This window comes from Orycteropus afer, unplaced genomic scaffold (assembly GCF_000298275.1).
Source record: "Orycteropus afer afer isolate SDZICR_OR568_19922 unplaced genomic scaffold, OryAfe1.0 scaffold00420, whole genome shotgun sequence".
Lineage (NCBI taxonomy): Eukaryota > Metazoa > Chordata > Mammalia > Tubulidentata > Orycteropodidae > Orycteropus > Orycteropus afer.
Genome location: NW_006922007.1, coordinates 94,156 through 121,471, shown reverse-complemented (window position 1 = coordinate 121,471; position 27,316 = coordinate 94,156). Strand labels below are relative to the sequence as shown.

Genomic DNA, 27,316 nt, shown 5'->3' with positions numbered 1-27,316 from the left:
TCCGTAGTGATGCTGCCCTGGAAACCCAAGGAGGGATCGCTACGAGTTGGGTCTGACTCGATAGCACATAACAACAACACCATTGTTGTTAAAGATCCCAGGGTGATGCAATTGTTTATGCTTGACTACTACTGGAAAGGTTGGCAGTTCAAAACTACCCAGCAACAACACAGGAGAAGCACCCAGCAATCTGCTTCTGTCAAGACTACAGCCAAGACGAGTAGCAACTGGGACCTTAAAAGCTAGGAAGCTGCCATCTAGATGCAACAACGGGTCTCTCCTCGTCAAGAAAAAAGAAGAAAACCAAAATTAATGGAAACAACCAGTCCTAGAGACTGGTACACCATCCGATCTGCAACCTATACAACTATGAGACCAGAAGAACTAGATAGTGCCCAGCTACCACTGCCATCCACTTGGAAGGGATGTAGGAGATCCTGCATAAAGAGGGAGAACAATGTGGTACAAAACTCAAAATCATTTGGAGGCAAAAAAAAAAAGAAGGTGGGGACCAGGATTGCTGGTCCAATGGAGCCTGGTGTAACCACTGAGACTATGGTCCCTAGCTGCCCTTCAGGTCTGGAATTGAACCCACAATTGTGGTTTCCAGCCAAACAAAGTACAGGCATGTGAGTTAAACATTTACCTCAAGTAGACACACGCCCTGGAGAGAACAATCATGGGAGAAGGAAGGGCTGCTTATGCACAGGGAGATAGCTCAGGGTGCAGAAGAGTATGAAGGGATGGACACTGGGAGGAGGTAACTATGGGGAGGAAGTGGGAGGGGAGCTAGCTGCGCATTGTAAATTTTGGTCAATGTCATGAGACAAAGTATATGTGAACTGCTGTATGAAAAGTGAATTTACTCTGTAAATCTTCACCCAAATTCTAATTTAAAAAAAAAAAAAAAAAAAAAGACTACAGCCAAGAAAACCCAATGGGGCTCAGTTCCACACACGAGATCACCATGAGTCAGAATTGCCTGCACAGCAATGGGTACACGTGGTTGCTGTTGGGACCCGCTGCCGAGTCAGCCTCGGACACATGGGGACCTAGGGACAGTGGAAGGAAATGCCATCCAGTTCTGCACCATCCCCGTGGTTGGTTGCAGATCAGAACACTGTGGTCCGTGGGTTGTCACTGGCTGATCTTCAGAAGCAGCTCGCCAGGCCTTCCCTCCCAGACCTTCTCAGTCTGGAAGCTCCACTGAAACCTGTTCAGCAGCAAGCAACATGCCAACCCCACTGAGAGACAGGTGCTGGCTGTGCTGGACGTGCACCGGTGGGAATCGAACCTGGGTCTCCCGCATGGAAGGCGGGAATTCTACCACTAAACCACCACCGCCCTCCAGCAGGCCCTTAGAGGCAGAGAGCTCTCGGATTTTCCCAACCCACGAGTTGACTCTCAGCAACAAAGATGCTCACTGCAGCCCTGGTTTTGAACACACTGCACCCCTTGGGTAGTTTCTGCAGTAGATCACAATTAAGTTACAACTGGGCCACACGACAGGATTGTGTGTAGGTGTTAGCGTTCGTGGAAAATACACAAATATAATTCTCTACTCATAGAAATAGGAGCTCGGTAGCATAGTGGCTAAAGCACTTGGCTGCTAACCAGAAGGCTGGCGGTTCAAACCCACCAGTCACTCCTCGGAAGGAAGGTTGGGCAATCCTACTTCCGTAGTGATGCTGCCTCGGAAACCCAAGGAGGGGTCGCTATGAGTCGAGGCCGACTCGACGGCACATAACAACAACAACAACAATTCATAGAAATAAGGAGATCTGGTGGCGTCGTGCCCAAGGCATTTGACTGTTAACCACAAGGCTGGCAGTTCAAACCCACCAGCCACTCCTCGGAAGGAAGACTGGGGAGTCTACTTCCACAGAAATACCACCTCAGAAACCCAAGGAGGGGTCGTTATGAGTCGGAATCAACTCAACAGCAGTGAGTTTGGTTTTTTGTTTTTTTCAGTGGCATAGGGCCTAAGGCATTTGACTGTTAACCAGAAGGTTGGCAGTTCAAACCCACCAGGTATTCCACGGAAGAAAGACTGGGCAATCGACTTCTGTTTCACTGCCTTGGAAACCCAATGGGAGTGACTATGAGTTGGAATGGACTCAATGGCAGTGAGTTTTATTTTTTATTTTTTAGTTTTTTAGTTTTTACTCATGGAAATGAATGCAGCTCTGGTGATGCAGTGCCTAAGGCTTTTGACTGCTAACCAGAAGGCTGGTGGTTCAAATCCACCAGGTGCTGCATGAAAGGAAGATGGGCAATCTACTTCTGAAAGGATTTACCTCCTTGAAAACCCAAATGGGGGTTGCTATGAGTTGGAATTGACTCAATGGCAGTGGTTTTTTTTTTTTTTAATTCATAGAAATGATATTAAGCAGAAAGTCAGAAAATGGCTTCTAACGTAGCAAATACAATCCTACCTGGGGCTTATTTATATATATATATATGTATATATGTATGTATATGTATATGTATATATATATGTACATATATGTACATATATATGTATATATATATATATCACTCAGTGTTTATTTGAAGTTCACAGTTAATTGGACATCCTGTATTTTTATTTGCTAAATATGGTAACCCCATTAGGGAACTCAGTACCCCAATCCTTTGACCCAAACAGCCCTTAGAGGGGAAGCAGATGAACAGGACCAGAACCCCCAGACTCCAGCTGGGCCTGGGGCATCCCAGAGCCACTCACCTCATCTTCTTCCACGTCATCTTTGAGCATGAAGATTTCCACACTGAACTGCAGTGACTCATTATCCTTCCGAGACCAAGGGCCAGACCTGGAGCCTACTGAGAGGCACCTGGAGGGAGCAGAGAGATAGCCAAGGGGCCCATCGAGGCAGTCACCTGGGAGACCAGCAGGAACAGGTTTCCTGGGAAACCATGAGAGCCTCATACTCTGGGACCACCTTGCTTCTCATAGCTATGTTCCAGAGTATTCACCTCATTGCAGAATTATGAGACAGATGTGTTTAGCCTGAGCAAAGGCCACAAGTTACAAAGTCAGCCATGAAGAAGAAGATTGGAAGGCCATTGAAGCCACTCAACAGCCTGCACCCTGGGAAGAACAGCCCCGAACTCCGCAGAGTCATACACACAGCCCAGGTAAGCAGGTCCAGACCCCGGCAAGGCGAGGAGTGGGCAGCCAGACAAAGAAACTCGGTCCCCAAGGACCAACTTTCTACTGAGGGATTTTTTTAAACATCCCCTTCATGGAGAATACGAGCCCTGGTGTCACAGTGCTTAAGCAGTCAGCTGCTGACCAAAAGATTGGCAGTTCAAAACCCACTCCATCGGAGAAAGACGTGGCAGTCTGCTTCCATAAAGATTTACAGCTTTGGAAACCCTACAGGGCAGTTCTAGTCTGCTCTCTAGGGGCGCTATGAGTCGGAATCAACTCTTTGGCAATTAGATCATGTGCAAGCAAAGCAGACCTCAGCATGTAAGTACCCCAATGCCAGCCAAGTGAGACCCAAGGGAGGAAGGGGTCTGAGCCAGCATTGGGCTTCAACTTAGAAGCAGCCTCCCCTCCCTGCACCTGTCCCAGGCAGCCCCACAGACCCCTGGTTGAAGACGAGGCTGTACATCCTCTGGGATTGGTTCAGGTGCTGGCTCTGGGCACCCACACACTGGTCCACATAGAGTTTCCTGGTCCCGTTTAACGCCGGCTGGATACGGGCCTCAAGGGTCAGCCATGAGCCTTCCACGTAGGGGGGCAGTTCTGCAGCTGAGCCAAGGGGACGAGGGCTATTTCTAGCAAGCAGTCATGGCCACCCGCCAGCAACATCCCCTGTGTGCCAGGTAGGTCACAGCCATTGTCCTTGAGGTATGTGATACAGCCATTTTATAGATGGAATGATAGAGGCTCAGAGAGGTGGTTGAACTTTGGGTTTTCTACCCAGTTTGCTCAGTCTATCATATGGAAAGACTAAGGTCAAATACAGGAGGATGTATCCTCGCTAGGAAGCAGGGGCCAGTACTGTCGACATTCAGCCCTCCTTCGTGGGCACGCCCTGAGAATCCATGCACCACCCACATGCGCGCGCACACCCGCATGCGCACACACACACCAGCCCAGGACTCACCATGAAGCACCTGGAGCGCCACCTGGGGGTGCTGCATGGCAGGCTGTGAAGGCTCCTCGAAGGGGTCCTTCGGAGAGCTAAGCAGGACCTGTGTCAGCCTGGTGGTGGCAGAGCTGTCTGCCTCCTGCCAGAGCAGCAGCCTCGGCTGTGTGACTGAGGAGTGAGAGAGGCAGGAGGCTGAGGCGAGCAGCAGGCCCCACCACCAAAGCGGAAGAAAAGTTCCACCGGGCTCACGGGGAAGCTGCTGGAATCGGCCTCCGCAGCACAGAGGAAGAGAGTCAGACCTGCCTTCCTAGGGGCTGCAAGACGGCAGCCTCTCCACACACCCTCCGTGGGCCTCATGACCACCCCATTTTACAGATGTGGGCCGTGAGGCTGGCAAGCCCTGTTATCGCCTGACCACAGTTGCACGCAGCCGTGAGCTGCAGAGCTCATACTGAAACTCCCCAGCTAAGGCTCTTGCAGAGATCTTTAAAGCTTAGCGTTGTTTTATGGCAAGATACAAATGACGCCAAATGGTATTGAATGAAAACCGAGATTACCCATCCATTCCCTCTCCCTATGAGTAACAACTTTTTGTCAGTGTGCGCGCCTGGCCTGTGCGTAAGCAGATTTGCATACATACGCTCACCTCAGGCATGATTCCCACTAAATTCTGTTTCTCAGTTGTAAAAAAATATGATAACCTTGTAATGGATGGGGTGAACATTTACATCAGGTAGATACACTCCTTGGAGCAATCAACTGTGGGAGAACAGAAGGGCAGTGTCTGCACAGGAAACAGCTGAGGGTGAGCATGGGAGGGAAGGACATAGGGAGGAGGTAACTATGGGGAGGAAATGGGAAGAGAGCTGTTACACTGTGGGGAATTGCAGTCGATATCATGAAAGAAAATGTGTATGAACTTCCTTATGGAAAATGAATTTGCTCCGTAAACTTCAACCCAAATCACAATAAAAATTTATATATATATATATATACACACACACACACACACACACAGACACAGACACAGAGTTAACATATTGGCCAATTCAGCATTTGTCAGTCACGTAATTCAACGACACCAGTCTCACCCATCGTACTGTGCAAGCTTTGCCAGTATGCATATGTCATGTTTTTCATTCCCGTAAACAAAACCTGAATGCCAGCCCCAGCCCCTGCTCACCTCTGCTCATCACAGGTTTGCCTATCCTACCCACTTTATTCTTTTTACTATTTGGGCTCCTAGGTCTTGCCACACTGCATCAAAGAGCAACTATCTTGGCCCTGGCAGACCAAGGAAAAGAAAGAGGGCATTTGGGTTTGGTTTTTAATAAGAGGAGTTGTTGTTTGCCGTCGAGTCGGCCCCGACTCATAGCGACCCCTCCTTGGGTTGCCGAGGCAGTATCACTACGGAAGTAGGATTGCCCAACCTTCCTTCCGAGGAGTGGCTGGTGGGTTTGAACCGCCAGCCTTCTGGTTAGCAGTCAAGTGCCTTAGGCACTATGCTACCAGAGCTCCTAATAAGAGGAGTAGATTTACAGGAGTACACTTGCAGGAAGGCGTCCTGATGGCACACAGTTAAGTGCTCCATTGCTATCTAAAAGGTTGATACTTTGAATATACCCAGTGGCTCTGTGGGAGAAAGCCCAGAGAATCTGGTCATATAAAGATCGTGGGCAAGAAAACCCTCTGGGATCCTGCATAGAGAGGGAGAACAATGTGGAACAAAACTCAAAATCATTTGGAGGCAAAAAAAAAAAAAAAAAGAAGGTGGGGACCAGGTTTGCTGGTCCAATAGAACCTGGTGGAACCACTGAGACTATGGCCCCTAGCTGCCCTTCAGGTCTGGAATTGAACCCACAGTGGTTTCCAGCCAAACAAAGTACAGGCATGTGAGTTAAACATTTACCTCAAGTAGACACACGCCCTGGAGAGAACAATCATGGGAGAAGGAAGGGCTGCTTATGCACAGGGAGACAGCTCAGGGTGCAGAAGAGTATGGAGGGATGAACACTGGGAGGAGGTAACTATGGGGAGGAAGTGGGAGGGGAGCTGCTGCATTGTAAATTTTGGTCAATGACATGAGACAAAGTATATGTGAACTGCTGTATGAAAAGTGAATTTACTCTGTAAATCTTCACCCAAATCCTAATAAAAATAAAAAAAAAAAAAAAGAAAACCCTCTGGGGCAGTTCAGCTTGGTCACATGGGGTCATATGGGGTCACTATGAGTGAGAACAGACGACACAGCAACAAGAGAGTCTAAGGCACCCAGTTAGTGTTTGCACGGCAGCCCTGCCCCAGAGGCCAGAGTGGCCAGGATGGGGCGGCCCCAGAGCTCAGCCAGGCTGAGCCATCTGCCTTGGACTTTTGAGTTCCTGCTACCCTGGGGCAAGCCAGAAAGGCCCCCCAGAGGCAGTGTGAAGGCACCCCAGGGTCCCCATGTCCTCACCCCTCGGTGGCGGCACAATCAGGGAACCCTCGGGGGCAGGGGACATTTTGAGGTGGGGCTGAGTGTGGGGGTGGGAACCCTGTGTCCTCCTCCCTGTGTCCTAAGGGTGTCAAGTACTGCTCCTGCTTACCCTCAAGTCAACTCCCGAGGTCAATGGTGGGCAGGGGAGACTCAGCTCAGGGGTGGGGAGGGCAGAAGGAGGCCCCCATCCTAGCTCCCGAGGAGCCCACTTCCCTAGACCTTACCCAGCAGCAAGACGGGAGCGACCAACAGAAGCCCGGCGGGGGTGGCCATAGTGAAGAGAAATCATTGCCTGTTTCCCCCCAACACACACACTAGGCTCCTTAAATTGGCCCAGAGGAAGCTAAAGAAGGAATAGGCTCCAGGTGAGCCCACAGGTGAGCTGAGGGCACGGGGGAGCTGGGCTTGGGCCAAATACTTCCACATTCCCCCACCTGTCTGCAGTGCCCCTGGTTTTAGGAAAGCCTGAGTTAGCCTCACTCATGTAGAGTCTACCAAGAATTGTAAGAGTCCACACTGAGTAAAGGCTTACCACACGGCGGACTTGATGGTCTCATCTCCAAGAGGACATGAGAGTGACACTCGCTGCACACAGTTGTTATGGGGGTCATAGAACACAAAACTCAGTTGAGGGCCTGGCACAGAGTACAGACTCCATCTTGACCAAGTGGAGGAATGAGGATGATGGTGGAGGGTCCAAGGTGACTCTGTCCAGGGAAGGGACCCCAGAAGGGTTTATGGAGAAAGTACCACTAGCGCTCTCGGGACCTGCGGAAGGTGCCAGAACACAGGAAGGATGGGGGTCAGAGGGGATCCAGCCACCAGTGTGATCAGACTAGAAGAATGTTCCTTTCTGCTTGGTGCATTTAAGGAGTTCTCAGGCTTTTAGAAGGAGCTCTGGTAGCATGGTATTTAAGTGCTAACCAGAAGGTTGGAGGTTCAAACCCATCAGCCACTAGGCAGAAGGAAGCTGGGGTAATCTACTTCCATAAAGATTTACCACCTCAGAAACCCAATGGGGGTCACTATGAGTCAGAATCGATTCAATGACAGTGGACAGATTTCAGTTCCTGCAGACCATCCCCAAGTAATAAATATCCGACTTACAGACAACTCTCATTTGCCCTTTAATGTTACATAAATTTGCCTTCACTTTGAAAAGATTGAGCAAACCCTTCAAAAGAAAACCTGAACTCACTGCCACCAAATCCATTCTGACTCATGGCAACTCCTAGTGGGTTTCCAAGGCTCTAAATCTTCACAAAAGCAAATTACTTCATCTTTCTTTTAGCAGAGCAGCTGGGAGGTCCTGAACCACCAACCTTTTGGTTAATAGCCAAATGCTTCAACCACTACACCACTAGAGCTCCTTAAACCAAGCCCCACTCACAAGTAATTCTTCATCATGATCACCTTCACTTGCTACACATGCAGCTTTAAAATCATTGAAAGGCTTTCAGCTTTTTCCTTACACTAAAACCAAAAACGCTTGCCATTGAGTGAAGTCTGATTTATAGTGACCCAATAGAACAGAGCAGAATTGTCCTATAGGGCCTCCAAGGCTATAAATCTTTATGGAAGCCGGCTGCCACATCTTTCTTCCATGGAGTAGCTGCTGGGTTTGAACTGCTGACCTCTAGGGGAGCAGCCAAATGTTTTAACCACTGCATCATCAGGGCTCCTTCTTGCATAAACCAAAGACTACCAAACCCACTGCTACTGAGTCAATTCTGACTCATAGCAACCCTGTTGGGTTTCCAAGGCTGTAAATCTTTACAGAAACAGACCACCACATCGTTCCTCTGTGAGTGACTGGTGGGTTCGAACCACTGACCTTTTGGTTAGCAGCCAAATGCCTTAACCACTGCACCACCAGAGTTCCTTTCTTGCATAAAGTAAGGCTAAAAAAGAACCATATGCACCTGTTCCAGACTTACCTACAAATTTGAGTTAAAGACACACGTAGGAACGGATCTCATTCATAACCCAAGGACTGCCACGATGATTATCTTTGAATTACATGATTGGTACATTTTATAACTGGGTTAGTCCTCAGATGGCACAATTTAATAATTTCCCCTCAAAGTGGATGTCATTTGTCACAATGATAATGGCCAATGCATTTGTGGAGCTCTAACTATAAGCCCTGCCCTGGGCGAACGCTTTTTGAGCTATTTCTCTTGCAATCCTCAAACGGCTTCAGAAAGTCATTACGGAGAATTATGTCACAATGGGGAAACCAAGGCTCAAAGAGGTTAGGTAACTCACCCAAGGTCACACAACTTGAGAGTCAGCTCTGCCCCTGTGTAGAGGGTTACAGGCTAGACGGTGGTGGGCATAGAATCAGTTTTGAACCGGGTTTCCATCCCAGCTCCACCAGGGGAATGCGTGGGCTTGGGCCAGTGACTCCAATGTCTGGAAGATGAGTCCCTCTACCAGGAAACAAGGACTTTGCAATACCATCTCACAATGTGACTATAAAGATCAAATGAGCCTCATACACGAAGTGCTTAACACAGGACCTGGTGCACACTGAGAACAGATAATATTATCAGCAACTTTAGAAGCAGTTAGAACCAGCAGGCCCTGTGTGCATGTTGGGAGGTGCTGCCCCCTTGTGGTAGTGCTAAGCATTGTATGGAGCAGGCCACCGCAGAGACCCAGCTCCCAGTATGCTCTGGGACAAAGGCCTGGGAAGGAAAAAGGCTTCCATACCCCAAAGTTCAGGAGCTCTGGTAGCATAGTGCCAAGGCACTTGACTGCTAACCAGGAGGCTGGCGGTTCAAACCCACCAGCCACTCCTCGGAAGGAAGGTTAGGCAATCCTACTTCCGTAGTGATAACTGCCTCGGAAACCCAAGGAGGGGTCGCTAGGAGTCGGGGCCGACTCGATGGCAAACAACAACAACAACCCCAAAGTTCAGGTGGGGTAGTGAATAAGGCATTTGTACTGCTAACTGGGAGGTTGGCAGTTCAAACCTGCCAGCTGCTCTGTAGGAGGAAAAGGCAGCAATCTACTTCTGTAGAGATTTACAGCCTTGGAAACCCAACAGGGGTCTCTGTGAGTTAGAAGTGACTGGATAGCTGTGGGTTTGGTTTTGGTTTTGCCTTCCCTAAGGTCCCTGGTGGCACAAACGGTTCATCCTCAACTACTAATCTAAGGGTTGGTGGCTTGAACCCACGCAACAGTACTGCGGAAGGCAGGCCTGGCAGTGTACGTCTGTAAAGATTACAGCCTCAAAGACCCTCTGCTCTAACACATGGGGTCGCCTGACTTGGAACCAACTCGATGGCAACAATTTTTTTTTTCTCTTCCCTGCCCCCACCATCTGAGTAGGGATGGCAAGAGCAAGGATACAAAAGAATGGAAGAAAATTACAACTTCCCCACCACCTGCTGCCTCGTAACTGGCTGACCTCTCTGCACTTGTTTCCCTACCCATCAAACCGGGACAACTCACATTAGCATAGAACTGACGGTCACTAAGGATTGTCTCTCCTCCCTGCTCAGGAAGGAGGCAGGCTGGAGAGATAGCACCCCCCCCCACTGTAGGCTGGGGTGCTTTGAGGAGGCCTTCCTGTGTCAGAGAGCACCCAGATATTAAATCAGAACAGGAGGTCTTGAGGGGGACTTCCAGGTACATGCAGGACGCCCAGTTAAGTCTGAATTTCAGATACAGTGGATTTTTTTTTTTTTTTAATTTTTTAGTGTAAGTATGTCCCAAGCAAAGTTAGGGACAAACTTATACTGAAAAGTATTCATTGGTTCCCTAGCATGTCAAATTTAACTGGGTGCCCTGTATTTCTGTTGTAGCTGACAACCCTACGCCCAGAGACAGATGATCCAATAAGCTAGGTAAGCATGGGCTGATGGTGCTTACTTACGAACCTGTAGGTTTCACCACGTCTTTAATGTGATGGGAGGAGCTCTGGTAGCATAGCGCCTAAGGCACTTGACTGCTAGCCAGAAGGCTGGCAGTTCAAACCCACCAGCCACTCCTCGGAAGGAAGGTTGGGCAATCCTACTTCCGTAGTGATACTGCCTCGGAAACCCAAGGAGGGGTCGCTATGAGTCGGGGCTGACTGGACAGCACATAACAACAACAACAATGTGATGGGAGACACGTGAAACAGTTATGAACATCTGAAGAAGTGGCAAAGTAACCCTGGAGATGGCCGCAGGCTTCAGCCATCCTGCAAAGGCCTCACCTGCTCAGGCCCCTGCCCAAACACTACCTGAGTCCAGCCTCCCTGTGCCCGTAGCCTCGCTCCGTCACCTGCCTAAGCCCACAGCCAGAGCGCTGTCCCTTTTCTGGCAGCCTCGTTTCCCCAGCCCTGGGGAGTAAGATAAGACAACCTGAAACCAGCAGGGAATATCTCTTTATTGGGAAAAGCTGCTGGGTGTGGGCGCTTCCTCAGACCCTGCAGCCCAGGCCTGCAGCTGAATGTGAGGCCTGACTCTGGGCCCGGAGCCGGCAGCTGTGGGTGAAGATGCAGAAGCTCACGCCCAGGGTGGGTATCCATGCCACCTGCAGAAGCAGAGTCCCGGCCATCAGTGTCAAGGAGCTGGGGAGGCTTCCTGGGACGAGGAGGAGGGACTGGTTAGGGCCTGGAGAAGCCGGAAGTAGGTGGGCAGGGAGGAGTCTGGTGACAGCCCCTGGCCCCCCAGAAACACACTGTTCACATGGGAGAGATGGCCCAGGGCTACTAGGTTCAACTCATTCTTCTATGACCTCAGGCCTCAGTTTTCTCATCTAGAAAGGAGGACTGGTTGTGTCCACGGTGTAGGATTGTTGGGCAGATGAAACGAGATCAGGCACAGAATGGAAGTCTTGGCCTGTACTTGGTGGGAAGGCATTTATGAACAACACATGTGGGTGGCAGCTACCCATCTTCGAGGTTAAGGTGGCTCAGAAGGTAAGCTTCCAAGGTCACAAGGTGAGCAAGTTTACAGCCAGCTGGCCTGGTGGTTCAGGCTCTGCTCTCAAAAAACCAAACTCACTGCCATCAAGTCAACTCTGACTCATAGCGATCCCCATTGGGTTTCCAAGACTATAAATCTTTACGGAAGTAGATTACCTCATCTCCCTTCTGCGGAGCGGCTGGAGGGTTTGAACTGCTGACCTTCTGGTTAGCAGCCAGATGCCTTACATACTGCACCACCAGAGCTCTAGCAGGCCCCAAACAGGGGCAGCGGGGCCGTAGCAGGGGAGGAGGAGGCAGCCGAAGTCAGGTTCTTCTGGGACTGACCACTGGGGCCCACTGTCTCTCTGGAAGGGCTCAGGCTCTGGGACAGACCTCACTCACTCACCTCTGGACTCCCTAGAGTCAGAAGCCTGACTCAACTCAGAGGACAGGGCAGCTTCCTCTGTCACCTGGTCAAAGGCCTCCTCAGGGACCTGCCCGAAGGCTGGAAGACAAAGACACCAAGAGAGGATGTTAAATCATTCACACACACACCCATACACCTAACCTGCTAACCTTCCAGTTATGGGCTCACTGTTAGAGAGAAAAACAAACCCATATAATTCATTCCAAGGAAAGAAAAGATCATTCCTTATTTAGACTATGATGTGAAGGACTAAGGCCCTTCTCTCTCCCCTCAGACTCCCAGAAGGGCCAGATTAGAGGCTGTATTGGTGCAGATGAAGGGGTCCTCCAGCTTTAAATAAAGATCACACCAGAACCTCAAAAGGAGACCCTGAACGGTACAAACAGTTAAGTGCCCAACTATTAGCTGAAAGGTTAGAGGTTTGAACCCACCCAGAGGTGCTTTGGAAGACAGGCCTGCCAACCTGCTTCTGAAAGCCCACAGCCTTGACAGCCTTATGGAGCACGGTTCTACTCTGAGTACCTGGGGTCAGTCAGCATGAGTCAGAATCCACTCGACAGCAGTCAACAACAGAAGCTCAAAAGGGACAAAACAGCCTCATGCCCTCATTTGACACTTGGAGAAACTGAGGCCCAGAGAGGGAAAGGATTTGCCCAAAGTCACACAATAAGAGGCTCCCCAGACAGGGTCTCAGGGCCGGCCTGCTCCTTGGTTCTGCTGATCAACATGTTGCTTCAGTTGGGTCTTTGTGGTTCAGGAGGCCATTATCAGCCTCCTCCAAAGGTCTTTAGTAGAAGATCGTGCCTTCTGTAGGCCCATCCACCCAAGACTGTGAGTGGTTCCCACAGCCAACTGCTTCCTTGGCCTCAGAGCTCCCCCCTCCTCCCAAACCAGGGGGCTCCTACATGCCAGGGCCCTTCGATGAGGTGACGGGGGGACTGGGCAGGTAATCTCACAGCTTTCACACACATTGCTTAGGGAGACATCATCCAGAAGTTCCCACCTATAGGGACGTCAACAGTGGGATAGAGAAGGTCTGCTTAAGTCAGGACATCAGAAACTGAGGGCTCCCCAGGCCAGACCTACATTTGCAGGTGAAGAAACTGAGGCATACAAAAGTTGAGTGTCTTTGCATTGTTTTAAAAAAACTTTACACCCTACATGACAAATGCCCACTGTCGTCAAGTGGATTTGGACTCATAGCAACCCCTCCTTGGGTTTTCGAGGTGCTATCACTAGGGAAGTGGATTGTCCAACCTTCCTTCTGAGGAGTGGTTGGTGGGTTTGAACTGCCATTCTTCTGGTTAGCAGTCAAATGCCTTAGGCACTACGCCACCAGAGCTCCTACATGACAAATGAATACATATATTTTAACGGCTTTTTTGAGGTATTTAAATGTTTAGTATCTTGAAATTGTGTATCTGAGTTAACTTACCTGCAAAAATACATAGTTAATAGAGTTGTGATCAAAAGAACCTAATTATAAGTATGTAATTATAGCAGACTAAGTGATTTTAAGGAGCTCTGGTAGCATAGTTCCTAAGGCACTTGACTGCTAACCAGAAGGCTGGTGGTTCAAACCCACCAGCCACTGCTCAGAAGGAAGGTTAGGCAATCTACTTCCATAGTGATACTGCCTCAGCAACCCAAGGAGGGCTTGCTATGAGTCAGATCTGACTCAATGGCACTTAACAACAAGTGATTTTTAACTAGTTGAGAGAACTATTGTATTCTTTTTAAAATGTATTTTTTCCTTTATGAAAAATTTCAGTCACAGCTGGGTAATAAAATAGAATGCCAAGAAAAAAAAAAAAAGGAAAAGTTTGGTGACTTGTCCATGATGTCACAGCCAACAAGAGCTGGAGCTGGGATTTGAACCTGGGTCAGCATCCAAAGTCTCCTTTCCCAACATACCTCACGCTGCCCACACCAGGCCAAGGCACCTGGGCTGGTTTGGCTGGCCATGGGAAACTGTTAGGAGAGGGCCAAGCTTTCTAGAAAGTTAGTCTGAGCCACTGTGTGCTTGTTTCCTCTCCTGCCAAAACCCTCCCAGGCAATGAAAAAAAACAAAACTGCTGCCATCGATTCCAATTCATGGTGATTCCATGTGTGTCAAAGAACTGTGCCCCGCAGGGTTTCCAATGTGAGATTTTTTCAAAAACCAGACCTATCTTCCAAGGCACCTCTGGGTAGGCTCAACCCTCCAACCTTTCAGTTAGCAGCCAAGTGTGTTAAGCATTTGCACCAGCAGGGACTCCCACAGATCATATACATCAAGCATCTGTTACAGGGTAGGGCATGCAGTATACTTCAGTGTATGTGACTCGCCTGTGTGGGTCCCTGTAGAAGGAACAGGCCTTCCTGGTGGCATCAGATGGGACCTTTGGATCCCAGACGAGCAGCTTGCAGTTCACATAAGCCTGTGGGAAGAGAGAACCCCCCCAGGCTGAAGAATCTCAGGGAGCATCTGCTTCCCGTTCACATCAGGAGAATCAGTAAAGCTGAAGGCCTGGAAGGACAGCTCCAGTCTCTCAGAGACCTCTCAGGCCAGGAAATGGGAACAGGCATCCTTCCCACCCACCAATCACCTGAAAGACCCAGGCTGGAGGTGAGTGGGGCCCAGAGGATGACCCTGAACTGAGATGTGGCCCCAGCCTGGTCCCAAACCATCACACGCCATCTTTGTTGACAATTCTGCATGGCAGGCCGTGAGCTAAGCATCTCCCCCTTCAGTGTACAAGCAGTGCTATGAAGATGCTGGCACTTTCCCCATTTTATAGAGGGGCAAACAGAGGTGAAGAAGCCAGCGAAGGGCTCCTGCTCCCCTGGCCTGGAGAGGACCACCCAAGGACTCCCAGAGGGCACCGTTTGGACATCTGGCTCCGGCCAGGCTCTCAGCCCCTGCCCCATTCTCCCCAGAGAGGCCACCCACTGAATAGTCCACACCCGACCCTGTCTCCCTCCGCCAGGTCTGGTACCCATGATGCTTGATGAATTTGTAGTGCACAGGGACTCCTTCCGGATCCCAGCTGGGGCTGGCCACACACTCCTCCACATATGGCTGTAAAGGCCAGTGGGGGCTGCCAGCCACAGCAAATCCACGTGGAGCTCAGAGCCCAGAAAACAGTGCTGGTGTTGGCTCCATCCTGGGCTGGAATGAAAACCAGGCGGGGAGGACCCGCGGCCCAGAGACGTTGAGGGGCCTGCCCAAGGCCACAAAGCAAAGGGGAAGCAGGCCAAGCTGGGACCAGGCCACCTGAAGCCCACGCCCTTCCCCTTCTGCCACCCCGCCCTTCTCTTCCTGCTCTCATCAGGGGCATCCTAGCTCAGAATTAGAGGCACAGGAGCCCCTGAGGCAAGGATCCTTCCCCTATGGGCACTGCCTCAGCCCAGCCCATGTCCCCTACCTGTAGGAATGGATAAACCAGGCCAAAACCTTGCACTGAAGTCTAGATGCCCAAGCCCAGCCAGCGATCCAGTAACCAAAGGGGTTGGGGGTAACGTGGGGACTTCTGGGCTGGCAGGGAAACAAGAGGGGTTAATGGGAGTCTAGCATGTCAGGGTGCCCAGGAAGCAAATACTGAAGGCTCATGACAAGTTCCCAGGACAGCCAAGCCAGAGAAGAGGACAGAGGAGAAGCACCCAGGAGAATCCAGAGTTCCAAATATAAACTCCTACCCCAGGCTGCACCAGGATCACACCAAGTGTTGGACCCAGGTTATGAAGGAGTTGTTCGGTGCGAGGAATTTGCCAACACACAACAATGCAAGTGCAAGAAGGAGAGTTTATTAGCTAGTTCGAGCTAGGGTCCCTGCTCTCACCGACTCAGTGGCTTGAGCAAAAGACCTCGTGCATGCTCCTTTACTATCACATTTTTGTAGGAAAAAATATAGGGTGGAGTAGCACCAGGGCAAAGGGGTACAGATGATTGGTTGTTGCTAAGGGGTTTAGGGCAGGGATCTGAGATGTTGGGGGACGTGTTGGAATCCCCCGGCTCCAAAGTCTACTTAGGGAATTATTATCTAGGGAGGATGCAGAGCCCTGATACGTGGGAGACTTCAGGAGCCAGGCAAATCTCTGATACGCGCTGAATCCGGAGGAAATCTCTGATACGTGCCAAGTCCGGAGGGTAGATAAAAGCCCTGAGGCATGGGGAGTGTTAGAATCCCCGACACTAAAAGACTTGTTAGAATCCCTGACACTAAAAGGCTTCTGGTTAAAGATCTCTCAGGCCTCACACAAGGGGGCCCATAATATGATGGGTGCCTGCTCCCAACACCAACCACTGGACGGAGCAGCCAGCAGAGCCTGCCAGGACCTGCCCCCACCATGCCCACCTCCCCAGTCAATCTACTGTACCACCACTGGACCCCCTTCCTCCCTCCTGCAGAACCTTCAGGGCTACAGGGCCCAAAACGAGCTAGGGGCACTAGGCAGTGCCCAGCTCTCGGCTCTGCAGCTGACTCAATGGTGGAAGGCAGGAATGGGGGACTGCTCGGAGCGACTAGGTGGGAGCACGTAGACCAGATCAGCAAAGTACTTCCCCCACTTCCCTGAGATCAGAGGGGACATCAGTGCCTTAAGAAGCCAGGACAAGTGGCTCCCTGCCTGGTCCCACCTCACTGTGTGGCCTCAAAGTCTATCACCCTCTCTGGGCCGCAGTTTCATTCCTCAAAAAAAAAAAAAAAAACTTATTGCTACACAGTCGATTCTGACTTAGTGACCCCCCCCCACACACACTGGGTTTCCAAGGCTGCAAATCTTTATGGAAGCAGACTGCCTCCTCACCTTTCTTCCAGTGGAGTAGCTGGTGGGTTCGAACCACTGACCTTTTGGTTAGCAGCCAAATGCTTTAACCACTATACCACTAGAGCTCCTCAGTTTCTGTCTAGAAGGTGCTTCCCACTCAAAAGCTTTGGAGAGTAATGTGCTAAACTGCACCTGGAGGGAGACAGTGGGGCCTTCTCTTTTGGGAGCATTGGTTTCATCATCTGGAAAATGGGGTGATGGTTTCCCCTCCCTCATGGGGCTGCTGAGGATACAAGGTGCAATGCAAGCACAGACATGTGGCAAACAAACATGCAGACGACAAACGGCTAGTCTGCACCATGCCCCTGGTCGCCAAATTCTGTACAATCAGGACTCTGCTTCTTTTAGAAAAAGAAAACTGAGGCTCAGAGAGGCCGCGGCTTACCTAAGGTCACACAGCAAGTCAGTATGATCTGATTCTACCCCCTTCTCCAGCCCAGACACCCCAGTTCTCCCCAAAATGTCCCAGGTACCCCCAGGCTCCTAGCACCCTTGTCCCCATGAGCTTCAACAGCCCCCTTACCAGCCGGATGAAGCCACAAGCCGTGAACAGGGCAGCAAAGACCACATAGCCAGGCATGATGGGGACCAGGGAGGGTGGGCAGGAGCCGAGGCACAGGTGCCGGCATTGAGCTGGGGCTCCCTCCCTCACTGCCAGGAGGACCTGTGTCTGCTCACATTGCTGCAGGAGGCTCTCCCCGGAAGGCTCGGCCCAGGCTGGTGTACAGAGAACCGCCCCGGTGAGGGTGTGGCCAGCAGAGCCTGCCAGAACCCGCCCCCACCATGCCCACCTCCCCAGTCAATCCACTGTACCACCATGGTAAAGTGTGGCTGAGTGCCACAGACCTTCTCTGCCCCAGCAGAGTCTGAGAGCCCCTCAGGTGAGCACCTACTGTGTGTCAGGCCCCAGGCCCCAAAGATGAGCCAAGCAGAAAAAGCTCATCATGTCCACGTGCATGCCATTAGTTCTTTCACAAGGCAGGGCCACCAGTGAGGCAACCAGGGCCCAGAGGGGCCGCATAGAGGGCTCAGCTAAGGGGCGGCGGTCCTGAAAGATCCTCAGAGCCAAGAGAAAGAGTCGGGGGCTCAGAGGCGCAGGGGGGCAGGTGATGGGGAAGGCGACAAGGCCAGAACATAGAACAGACTGACAGCTTAGACACAGACCAGGCCCAAGGCTGGTCAGTCCTAGCATCGACTGAAGAGAACCCCACCGATGGCAGTTATTAGAGTAAGCAAGGAATTTATGGGAGCCATTACAGGATGCAGGTGTGAGAGAAGGGAGGAGGGAGGAGATGAGAGAATTGCTAGGTGGGTGTCAGCTGGGCTGGGGTGTGGAAGTTGAGGGCAAAGGCCAGGGAGTGAGAGAGACCCTGAGCATTTAAGAGGGCCAGAGGGAGCAGCAGTAGACTGGGCAGAGGTCATGGGGTGGTTACAAAGGGGACTTGGCCAGATTGGGCAAAAATGTGACAGGGAAAGCCCTCTTAGGGACTCCGAGCCCCAGGGGAGGTGCCAGGCTCACCCTGCAGCTGCACCCCCCTCAGAGTAGGAGCCATGGTCCCAGGACCTCCATCCTGGCTCACCGCAGCCTGTCTGACCCCTGGCACCTTTTAAGTCTGGCCCGGGTGTAGGCCATCCCACCTGGGTGGGGTTAGCCCACCCGGCTCCACCTGGGCCATGAGGGGCAGGGCCAGGGCCAGGGCCAGGGTGGTAAGGCCGATTTGTGGGGCTGAACAAAAGGGGCTGGGCAGCTTCTGCCCCGCACTCCACACCAGCCCCCCTGCCTCCATCAGACCGAATGCCCTCCCTCCCCACAGTTCTGAGCTGCCAACAACATGGGCTGCCTGCGGGGGAAATGCCCCCCTTCACTGCCCCAGGTCCAGCAGCTCAGGGGAAGCCACCAAGAAGACAGGTAAACAGAGGCACAACCTCCTGCGTGGCTCCCTGTTCTCCAGGACTCCCGAGTTCCCTCATGGGGGTCTCATGATGTGCTCGGACGGGGTGCCTTCACCATCTCTGGGCACCTTCAGGCCCAGGTGGTATCTACCGAACAGGCTTCGCTCCCAGTGCCTCAGTGCTTTAGGAAGTTTGCAGCGAGAAGGCCACGCCCACCCCGGAGGGCACTGAGGCATCAATGCTGGAACCCCAGGCACCTGTAGGGCAGTGTTGGTGGACTAGGAGGCACCAGCCGAGCCCAACAGGCAGGCCCTGTGAGGGCTGCAGGGCTGCAGAAGTGGGGGTCCCAGCCCTGCTCCCCAACCACCCCACCCTGCTCATCCCCTGCAGAAAAAGCAGAATAAAACTCAACTTCTGGAGGATTTATTGGGCTCCTGGAGGGCCTGGCTCAGGCCTATCCTGCCTTTCAGCCAGGCCCCCACAGCCCCCACACCAGATCTAGGCAGGTCACAGTACCCCTCCTCACGTGTCCCCATTTGTCTGTGTGCCATGGGGTGGCTTGGCTGAGCATCCGGGAGGCCTGGATCCTTGGCTCCATGGTGGATCTCGAGCACATCCCTTGTGCTCTCTGGGCCTCAGTCTTCTTCAACTGAGAGCGTGCTATCCTCATTGGAGGAGAGAGTCAGGCCCACCAGGGGTCCACTCCCACTTAGGATCATGGATTCCAGGGAAGCAGACGGGGTCCAGCTGTAGCCCTAGCTCCTCCAGGCCCATCTCTAAGACTTAGTCTAGCTCAAACTCACTCAGGTGCCAGGACCAAGGACCCCAAAGAGCGAGGGCACCGCATCCCTGGGCAGGAAGAAGAAGTTGGCATGGAGCAGGGAGTGGGCCAGGCCAGGTACCGGCGTGAGGTCAGGAGGAGCCGGGCTTCTCCACTGATGGGTAGAGCTTTCGTAGGCTGGAGTCCAGGAGGAAGTCCACAGACCTGAATGGAGATTGGCGATGGTGAGCAGGCCATGGGGCTAACAGAGGAAGCAGGCAGATCAGGGCTCCTGGATGCAGGGTACAAATGCTATCCAGGGGAAGAGACCTGTCCTGTGTGCCCCTCCCCCCACTTGGGGCTACAAGGGGAAGCCAGGATCGAAAAGTTCCTCCTCTTGATGCATCCACCTACCCCAGGGAGATGCACCCCTTAGATCAATCAGCCAGGAGACATCAGAAGGGCAGCATTTGCATAGAGGAAAGCTGGACAGACACAAATGCATAGGTAAGAAGGGCACAGGGAAGGTTTAGTCACAGAGAGGACAGGGGAAGAGAGCATTTTATGGTTGGGGATTGTAATTGGGACAGTGTAATCAAACAAGCATGAACTGCTTTGAGTAAAACGAATCTCCTTTGTAAATTTGCACCCACATCACAAAAAAAAAAAAAAAAATTAAAGGGCAGCGAGTTTATGTTAATTGTTCCTAACAATTCAAAACAAGAAGGTGAGAATGGTTGCACACCTTGAAGACTGTAACAAACGTCACTGAAATGTACATAGAAGCTGTTAAATTTGTGCATGTTCTGCTGTGTGTATCCTCAACAACAAAAATAAATTGTTTAAAAAACAACGTCCTCTTCTTTCTCCAGTGGGAGGCACTGAAACACACCTTGGGTAAAGGACTTATCCAGGTCCCGATGAGTTAAGTTCCCCCAGGGCCCCAGGGAACAACTCCACCTCCCACTAGCTCAGAGGAAACCACAAGACAGACAAGACAGTCCCTCATCCTAGGACTGGTCTATTGGGTTGACCCTATCTCTGGGTCTAACAGCTGGCACATGACCCAACTCTGGCCAATCAGAAAAGAGGAACTGACTCAGAGGTGGGCATTAGGTCCAGGATGAACCAATGGCAACCTTCAACCTTGAAGACTGTAACAAACATCCCTGAAATGTACATGTTGTTGTACATAGAAGCTGTTAAATTAGTCTTATGTTCTGCTGTGTACATCCTCAACAACAACAAAAATGAATTGTTTAAAAAACAACTTCCTCCTCTTTCTTCAGTGGGAGACAGGATTTCTGCTCTATCTAGAAGGCTCTCATGGGGCTTAAGCCAGTGGGGTGAAAGCTGGGAATAGTTGGGAGCCATCTCTACTGCCACCAGGAGAAAGAGATTGAAACCAACATGGAGGGGTTGGGGGAGAAGGGCAGCAGGACGCAGAGATTCGTACCCCAAATGATATCATTTGAAGGCCTAGACTGCGCCATGCCTGAAAGCAACACAACCAGGACATTCTGTTTCACAAAACAATTAATTCTTACTTTACTGACACCAAGGAGCTCTGGTGGCACAGTGCCTAAGGCATGTAACTGCTAACCAGAAGGTTGGCAGTTCAAACCCACCACCTGCTCCATGGCAGGAAGATGGGGCAATCTACTTCTGTAGAGATTTATCATCTTGGAAACCCAGTGGGGGTCACTACTAGGTGGAATTGACTTGATGGCAGTGGATTGGGTCTGGTTTTACTTAAACCAGTTTGCTGTGCTTCTTTCACCAACACCCCCAAAACCCATGGCCTCCAAGGTACACCTGCTCTGGCCTACCCTTGTAATACTAGACTTTCCTTCTGGGAATGTACTTGTCCTTTGTCACATATCGTCAAGACACCCCCTTCCAGGACCAGGCTTGCTGGTCCCATAGAGCCTGGTGGAACCACTGAGACTATAGCCCCTAGCTGCCCATCAGGTCTGGTATTGAACCCACACCTGTGGCTTCCAGCCAAACAAAAACAGGCATATGAGCTGAACATTCACCTGAGGTAGATACACTCCTTGGAGAGAACAATCATAGGAGAAAGAAGGGCTGCTTATGCACAGGAGACAGCTCAGGGGGCAGAAGTGCATGGAGGGAAGGACACAGGGAAGAGGTAACTATTGGGAGAAAGTGGGAGGGGAGCTGTTGCATTGTGATAAATTGTGATCAATGTCATGAGACAAAGTGTATGTGAACTGCTGTATGGAAAGTGAATTTGTTGTGTAAATTTTTACCCAAATCACAATAAAAAATTTAAAAAAAAGGCACCCCCTTTCTTTACTGCCAAAGTACCTCCCAGATCATATGACAGGAGCACAAACTGTCCTTTCTACCTCTGGAACACTGAAGGCCAGCCCTGCTTCTGCTATTGCTCTGTACAACGTGGGTGAGCCATCTCTCTGAGCCTAGCTCTACCCCTGTCGAGTGGCTGATCCCTGAGGCCGGGAGGTGCCCCCACCTGTCGATGGGGTGGACGATGACAGGGATGATCAGTAGCCCCAGCGCAGTGGTGGTCCACTTGCGGACAGCCAGAGGCCAGCGGGTGGCGGTGCCCAGGACGTAGAGGGAGGCGGCACACACGCGGTTGACAGTGAAGCCTGGGATGGCCACAGAGGCCAGAGCCTGCCACACAAAGGTGTCCACCACAGCCAAAGTCACCCTGGTGCTGTGGTCTGCTTCACAGCTTGATGCCTGTGGACACAGAGGCGTTTGACACAAGAGGCATGAGGCTAGACCAGGGAGGAGGAGGCAGCCAGTACCCATGGGGAAAACCAAAAAAAAAAAAAAAAACAAACTCATTGCCGTCAAGTCAGATCCGACCCATAGTGACCCCTCCTGGGGTTTCCAAGACAGTATCACTATGGAAGTAGATTGCCCAATCTTCCTTCTGAGGAGTGGCTGGTAGGTTTGAATGCCAGCCTTCCGTTTAACAGTCAAATGCCTTAGGCACTACACCACCAGAGGAAAGGGGAGACCAAACTGCAGTAGAGTTGGGTTCTAGATGATTCTACAGTTGGCTGAAGTGGGGGCAGGGACACACACACACACATAGGACTGTACTGTATTTTACACAGAGCTGAGAATGGATTCTACCACATGCTGGACTGGGGTATAGACTAGACCATATGCAGGGCTGGGGGTGGCCTGTACCCCACGCAGGGCTTAAGATGAACTATCCCAGATATGGGTGAGAAGTCTAGTACATGCAGGGCTGAGGATACACTGGGGCCGAGGGGGTACCCTACCACACCCAGGGCTGGGGGTATGGACTGTACCAAGGTGAGGTTGTGGAGAGTGAACAATTGCCCAAGGAGGGACAGACCTCTCACCACATGCAAAGCTACGGACTGGACCGTGCGGGGAACAGGCTTACAGCAGGGGCAGGAGGCTAACACTCACATCACCCGCCTTCTTGCCTTTGTCGATGGCATCTGCCAGGACATAGGAGCTGGACACACCATAGCTCAGCCACACCACAGCTGCCGGCACCAGGGAGCGGAAGGCCTCCCCCACCTCATTGGCATAACCTGGGGGGGGGGGTTGTTTTTCTTGTTAAGTGTCTTTGAGTCTCATATCAACTCACAGCAACCCCGTGTACAACAGAACAAAACACTACCCAGTCCTGCACCGTCCTCATAATCTTTGCTGGGCTTCAGCCCATCGTTGCAGCCACTGTGTCAGTCCATCTCGTTGGGGGTCTTCCTCTTTTTCACTGACCCTCCAGTTTACCAAGCATGACGTCTTTCCCTAGGGACTGCTCCCTCCTGACAACGTGACCAAAGTACAGGAGAAGAAGCCATCCTCGCCTCTAAGGAGCGTTCGGACTGTACTTCTTCCTGTTCCACCAGGGGGCGCTGCGGTGAGCTGGTTCTAATCTTAGCCTACTGAGCAATAGCTGGTGGCCTTAGGCAAGAGTCTACCTCTCTGAACCTTGGTTTCCGGACTTGTAAAACTGAGCCAAGCAGGCCCACATAGACTCTAGCGCCATCGTGTCCCTTCCGCCTCCCAGCACAGTCACCATTACCATCACTCAGTAGTTGGATGTCCTTGCCTGTGCAAGGCAACAGAGATCCGGCACTCGCCGTGTGTCAGGCTTTACCTCCTCTTCGACCCCTTCTGCCAGGGAGGAACTGAGGCTCAAACTTAACCAGCGAGTGGTGTTGGTGTTAATTGCCAGCTAGTCAATTCCCACTGCTGGAGACCCCATGTGTTCAGAGGAGAACCGCTGCACAGAGTTTTCGAGAACGTGACCTTCCGAAGCAGATCGCCAGGCTGCCTTCCCAGGCGCCTCTCGGGGGGTTGGAATCGCCAACATGTCAGCCAGTAGTCCAGCGCTTAATGGTTTGCGGGGTCCAGATCCACCTGCCTCCACAGCCAGCCCTCAGGCATGCCTGAGGTCAGCACGGTCGCCCTTTTCCTCGGGGCTTCGGGTTGGTGCAGGGGCGCCGGGGCACAAGGCTGGACCCACCAGCGGTGTGTGACCTTGGGCAAGTCCCTAGTCTTCTTTGAGCACAGGAGGATTGAGAACTAAGACCCTCCCGCCTCCTCCTGCTAACAACGTCTAGAGCCCCCCATCACTCCAGGTACAAGGAAGGAGGTGGGTCATCGCCCGGGGCTCACCTAGGTACCGCACCCACGTGTCCCGGTAGAGGTCACGCTCGGCACGTTCAGGCATGGCGCTCGCTCCGCGGTTTCAGCCACTGCAGCCGCCTGGGACACCTCGGCCTCCACTAGCGCTCCGGGCGGCCGCTATGGGACCAGGCAAAGGTCCCGGACTGAAGGGCAAGTCGTGCAGGCTGTTGCCGCTCGCAGGGAGCGTCTGCAAATTCCCCCGCACACCGAAGCCCCTCTCCCGGGCTCGGGTTTTCCGGATTGATTTTTTTTATAGGTTTTCTCTTGTCAGAGAGGGAGGCGCTATCTCTCCGCCCCTCTCCCAGGACTGACTGTGGTTTGGGGAGCCAAAGAGGCCTGGGTTCGAATTCAGGTGTCACACTTTCTAGCTGCTGGACCTCTGGTAAGAGTCTCTGCTTCGCTGAGCCTCGTTTCATTCATCTCTAAAATGGGGTTACTCCCGAGATCGGTTGCGAGGATTAATTACAACGGTCGCATGTCTGTTGAGTTTACTTCGGGCCTGTCCAGGCCAATCGCTAAAGACTCTAGCTGGATTACCTCTAGGGAAGGCGAGTGTCTTTGCAAGGTCCCAAAGCTGTTAAGGGTGGAGCCGGGATTTCAGTACAGGGTCGCTCCGAGGCCTTGCTGTTCCACTGAGCTCCCTAAAGGAGACCGTAGGAATGAATGGACCCCCTGGCGAGGTGGATACCCGGACTCATGAGTCCATTCCAGCAGGTGCCATGTTCACCTCTCAAGCACTCGCGTTTAACTGGGATTGGTGTGGCCCCAAACCTGGCACTCGCCTTGTGTCAGGACAGGACTTTGAATGAACGAACGAATGAATGAATGAGATGAGGGTAGAATTGAAGCACAGGACTACAGGGAAATTAGCAGAACATCTTGGAGGGTAGTGTTTACAGAAGGAGCCCATGCCTCTGCTGGAACTCAGTATACCCATCTGTGCTATATGTGGGGTTACAGTTCACTAAAAGTCTGTGAATTAGAACAGGGCGTCCTGGGTTCAAATCCCAACTGAGCTGCGGATTTGCTGTTAGCCTCTTTGAGCCCCAGTTCTACGTTTCTAAAAATAAACAAAAAAGAAAGAAAGAAATTAGCCGATATTTACTGAACGTTGAGTGTATCAGGCTCTCGTCTGAGCACTCTGCAAGAATTATGTCTTTGATTCTTTGTAGCAACCCAAGGCAGTACACAGATTTGCTGCGTGGTACGCAGTAGGCGCTTATTAAGAGTTAGCTTTTAGGATAATCAAATAATGATGAGGAAAATGAAGATCGAGTCCCTCTTGAGAGCCGTATTTTCAATCCTGGGCGCCGTGACAACGTAGGGTCGTGTAGGATAACCTGCGGTGACCTCGCAGTCATAAGGGCTCGGGCACTCAAAGCTGTCCCCAGCCCCTAAAACAAGGGCAGTGCTGGAGAGGAATTAGGAGACGGTCCCTAACACCACGTGATCGCTGCTCCCCCGCCTCCCTCCTATTCCAGGTCCAGGCCCACTGCAATCGCTGCGTGCTGTCGCCTGGACCTGCACTGGTAAGCGCGCGGGAGTTGCTAGGACGCACGGAGAATCCTAAATGGAATGGGACCTCTGCCCTCACCGTGGTGGCGGCCAGGTGTACCTTCATTGCCCTTAGAAAAGATGGCGGAAGATCTCCCACCAGCTAGGCCAATCAGGAGGCCCAAAAGGAAGGCGCGCGCAAGAATGCAACAGACTTTCTGCGCATGCGTTCCGCCTCTTAGCGGGAAGTCACTTCTAGGATCCTGAGGCAAAAGTTTGGGCTGACGAGAGAGCGGGAGTGAGGAAGGAAGCTGTGGGCATTGAATTCCACTCCTTGTGCACTGAACGTTGTTTTATTCATTAGTTAATTTTCCTAACAGAGCGTTGTAAACCAAGGCCAGGATGCCCTCCTTAGGAGTCTGGCAGGGACCCGCGAGGCCTCAGCCCGCTCTCATCCATGTCAGCCCTGCCCAGTGGTCCCTCAGTTTCGCCAAGCTTCCCAACCTGGGCCCGGGCCTGGGTTTCTGAAGGATAGGAGTTCCCGCGAGGGGCCGGGGCGTCCTCCCATGTTCTAGGCAGCACCAGAGCTGGCGTTCTCCCAAGCAGGACGTGGTTTGGGTTAAGTTCTGTGGTTGCCCGCAGGCTCGGTGTCCTCGAGCCCCTGCACGGTCGCCGAGCCCCCCTACTGCCCGTCCCTGCTTGGAGGCCCCGCGGACGGAGGGGCTGGGAGCCCGCGAGGCTTCCTGGTGCCGTCCCAGCCCCTGATTCTGCCAGATGCTGGCCGGGCCATTGGCCTCCTGCCCGGGCAGCCTTCCCGCCTGGTTCTGACAGAAGGGACCCTCTGCACCTGTCCTACCTCTCCCAGAGATGGGGCCACCAAGACTTCGCTCAGGTCAGTCAGAAAGGGGGTTACCAGCCCCAGGAGGGCCTCAGACTGGAAATACCCTCTTCGGATGCTACTGTCTTGATCCCCCACGCCATTTTTGTCTGGGGCGCTCAGAAGGAGGGTTATTTGGTGTGAGGTCAGGGGCAGTAAAAGGCCCAGGGAAGGCACAGGGCTCGCTCCCACCTCAGCCTCCCTGGCTTTTCATTGGGCTGGGATCTCTGGAGGTATTTTCCCTTGTGCTTTGTTTATGTGGAGGACCTTGGCAGGATACCCAAGCTCACTGTCCCAGGAAGCTCTGAGTCACTGATAATCACTAGTAATTAAAGAGGCAGCCAGGGCACCCCGGAGTTCTCCGAGTCAGGGAGAGGCCTGTTTATCTGCCCCTAAGTGGGAAGATTTTTGCTGACTCCGACCACCTCCCATGACCTGGAGAGAAGCCAGGCCAAAGCTATCCTGGCCTCAGTGATGGAAAGTCTGGAAGTCTGATTCCCACCGTAAGTCTAGCAACTAGCTACCTTGCTACTCCTCATTATGATCTAAACTTACATGATCATGTGGAAGCAAGTTCCTACCCTGCAGCGGGCTTCCCTGAAATGTTAGGTCTCAATCTCTCCCATTTCCTTCATTTCTTCCCTGCTGTCATCTAAGGTCCCTCCTTCCCCACCTTAGGTGTCAGTGGACAGGTGAAGTGGGCACAGCTTGCGAGATCAATAGATCCTGTCATCAGTAGATCCTAGCAGTGTGCCCAACCCCAGGGACTCCTTAGTGGTTTGGGAAGCAAGGAGACCCCACTCCAGCCACTCCCCCTCTCCCTCATTCTGAAATGAAAGCTCCCCAGATCCAGCCTGGGAGCTTTCCTCCAGCCCAGTTTCTTTGGGCCGCAGGGTGCTAGAAAAA

The 27,316-nt window shown here is 52.0% G+C and overlaps 1 protein-coding gene across 1 annotated transcript; it reads right to left on the bottom strand.

Annotated features, from left to right (window-relative positions):
* Positions 1 to 19,520: 19,520 nt before the first annotated feature.
* Positions 19,521 to 24,082, bottom strand: MTFP1 (mitochondrial fission process 1). Its single transcript, XM_007953959.1, has 4 exons — positions 24,028 to 24,082; positions 22,807 to 22,934; positions 21,866 to 22,098; positions 19,521 to 19,593 (listed from the first exon to the last, which is right to left on the bottom strand). The coding sequence occupies exons 1-4, from the start codon at positions 24,080 to 24,082 to the stop codon at positions 19,521 to 19,523; spliced, it is 489 nt and encodes a 162-aa protein (XP_007952150.1).
* Positions 24,083 to 27,316: the final 3,234 nt, after the last annotated feature.

What these genes read in the sequence shown, in the direction of transcription:
- MTFP1 (XM_007953959.1), bottom strand. Translation starts at nt 24,082, where the DNA reads ATGCCTGAACGTGCCGAGCGTGACCTCTACCGGGACACGTGGGTGCGG. An exon ending in AAGGCAAGAAGGCGGGTGAT is followed by an intron (nt 22,099 to 22,806) that starts GTGAGTGTTAGC and finishes CTGTGTCCACAG; the next exon opens with GCATCAAGCTGTGAAGCAGA. An exon ending in ATCGTCCACCCCATCGACAG is followed by an intron (nt 19,594 to 21,865) that starts GTGGGGGCACCT and finishes ATCTCCATTCAG; the next exon opens with GTCTGTGGACTTCCTCCTGG.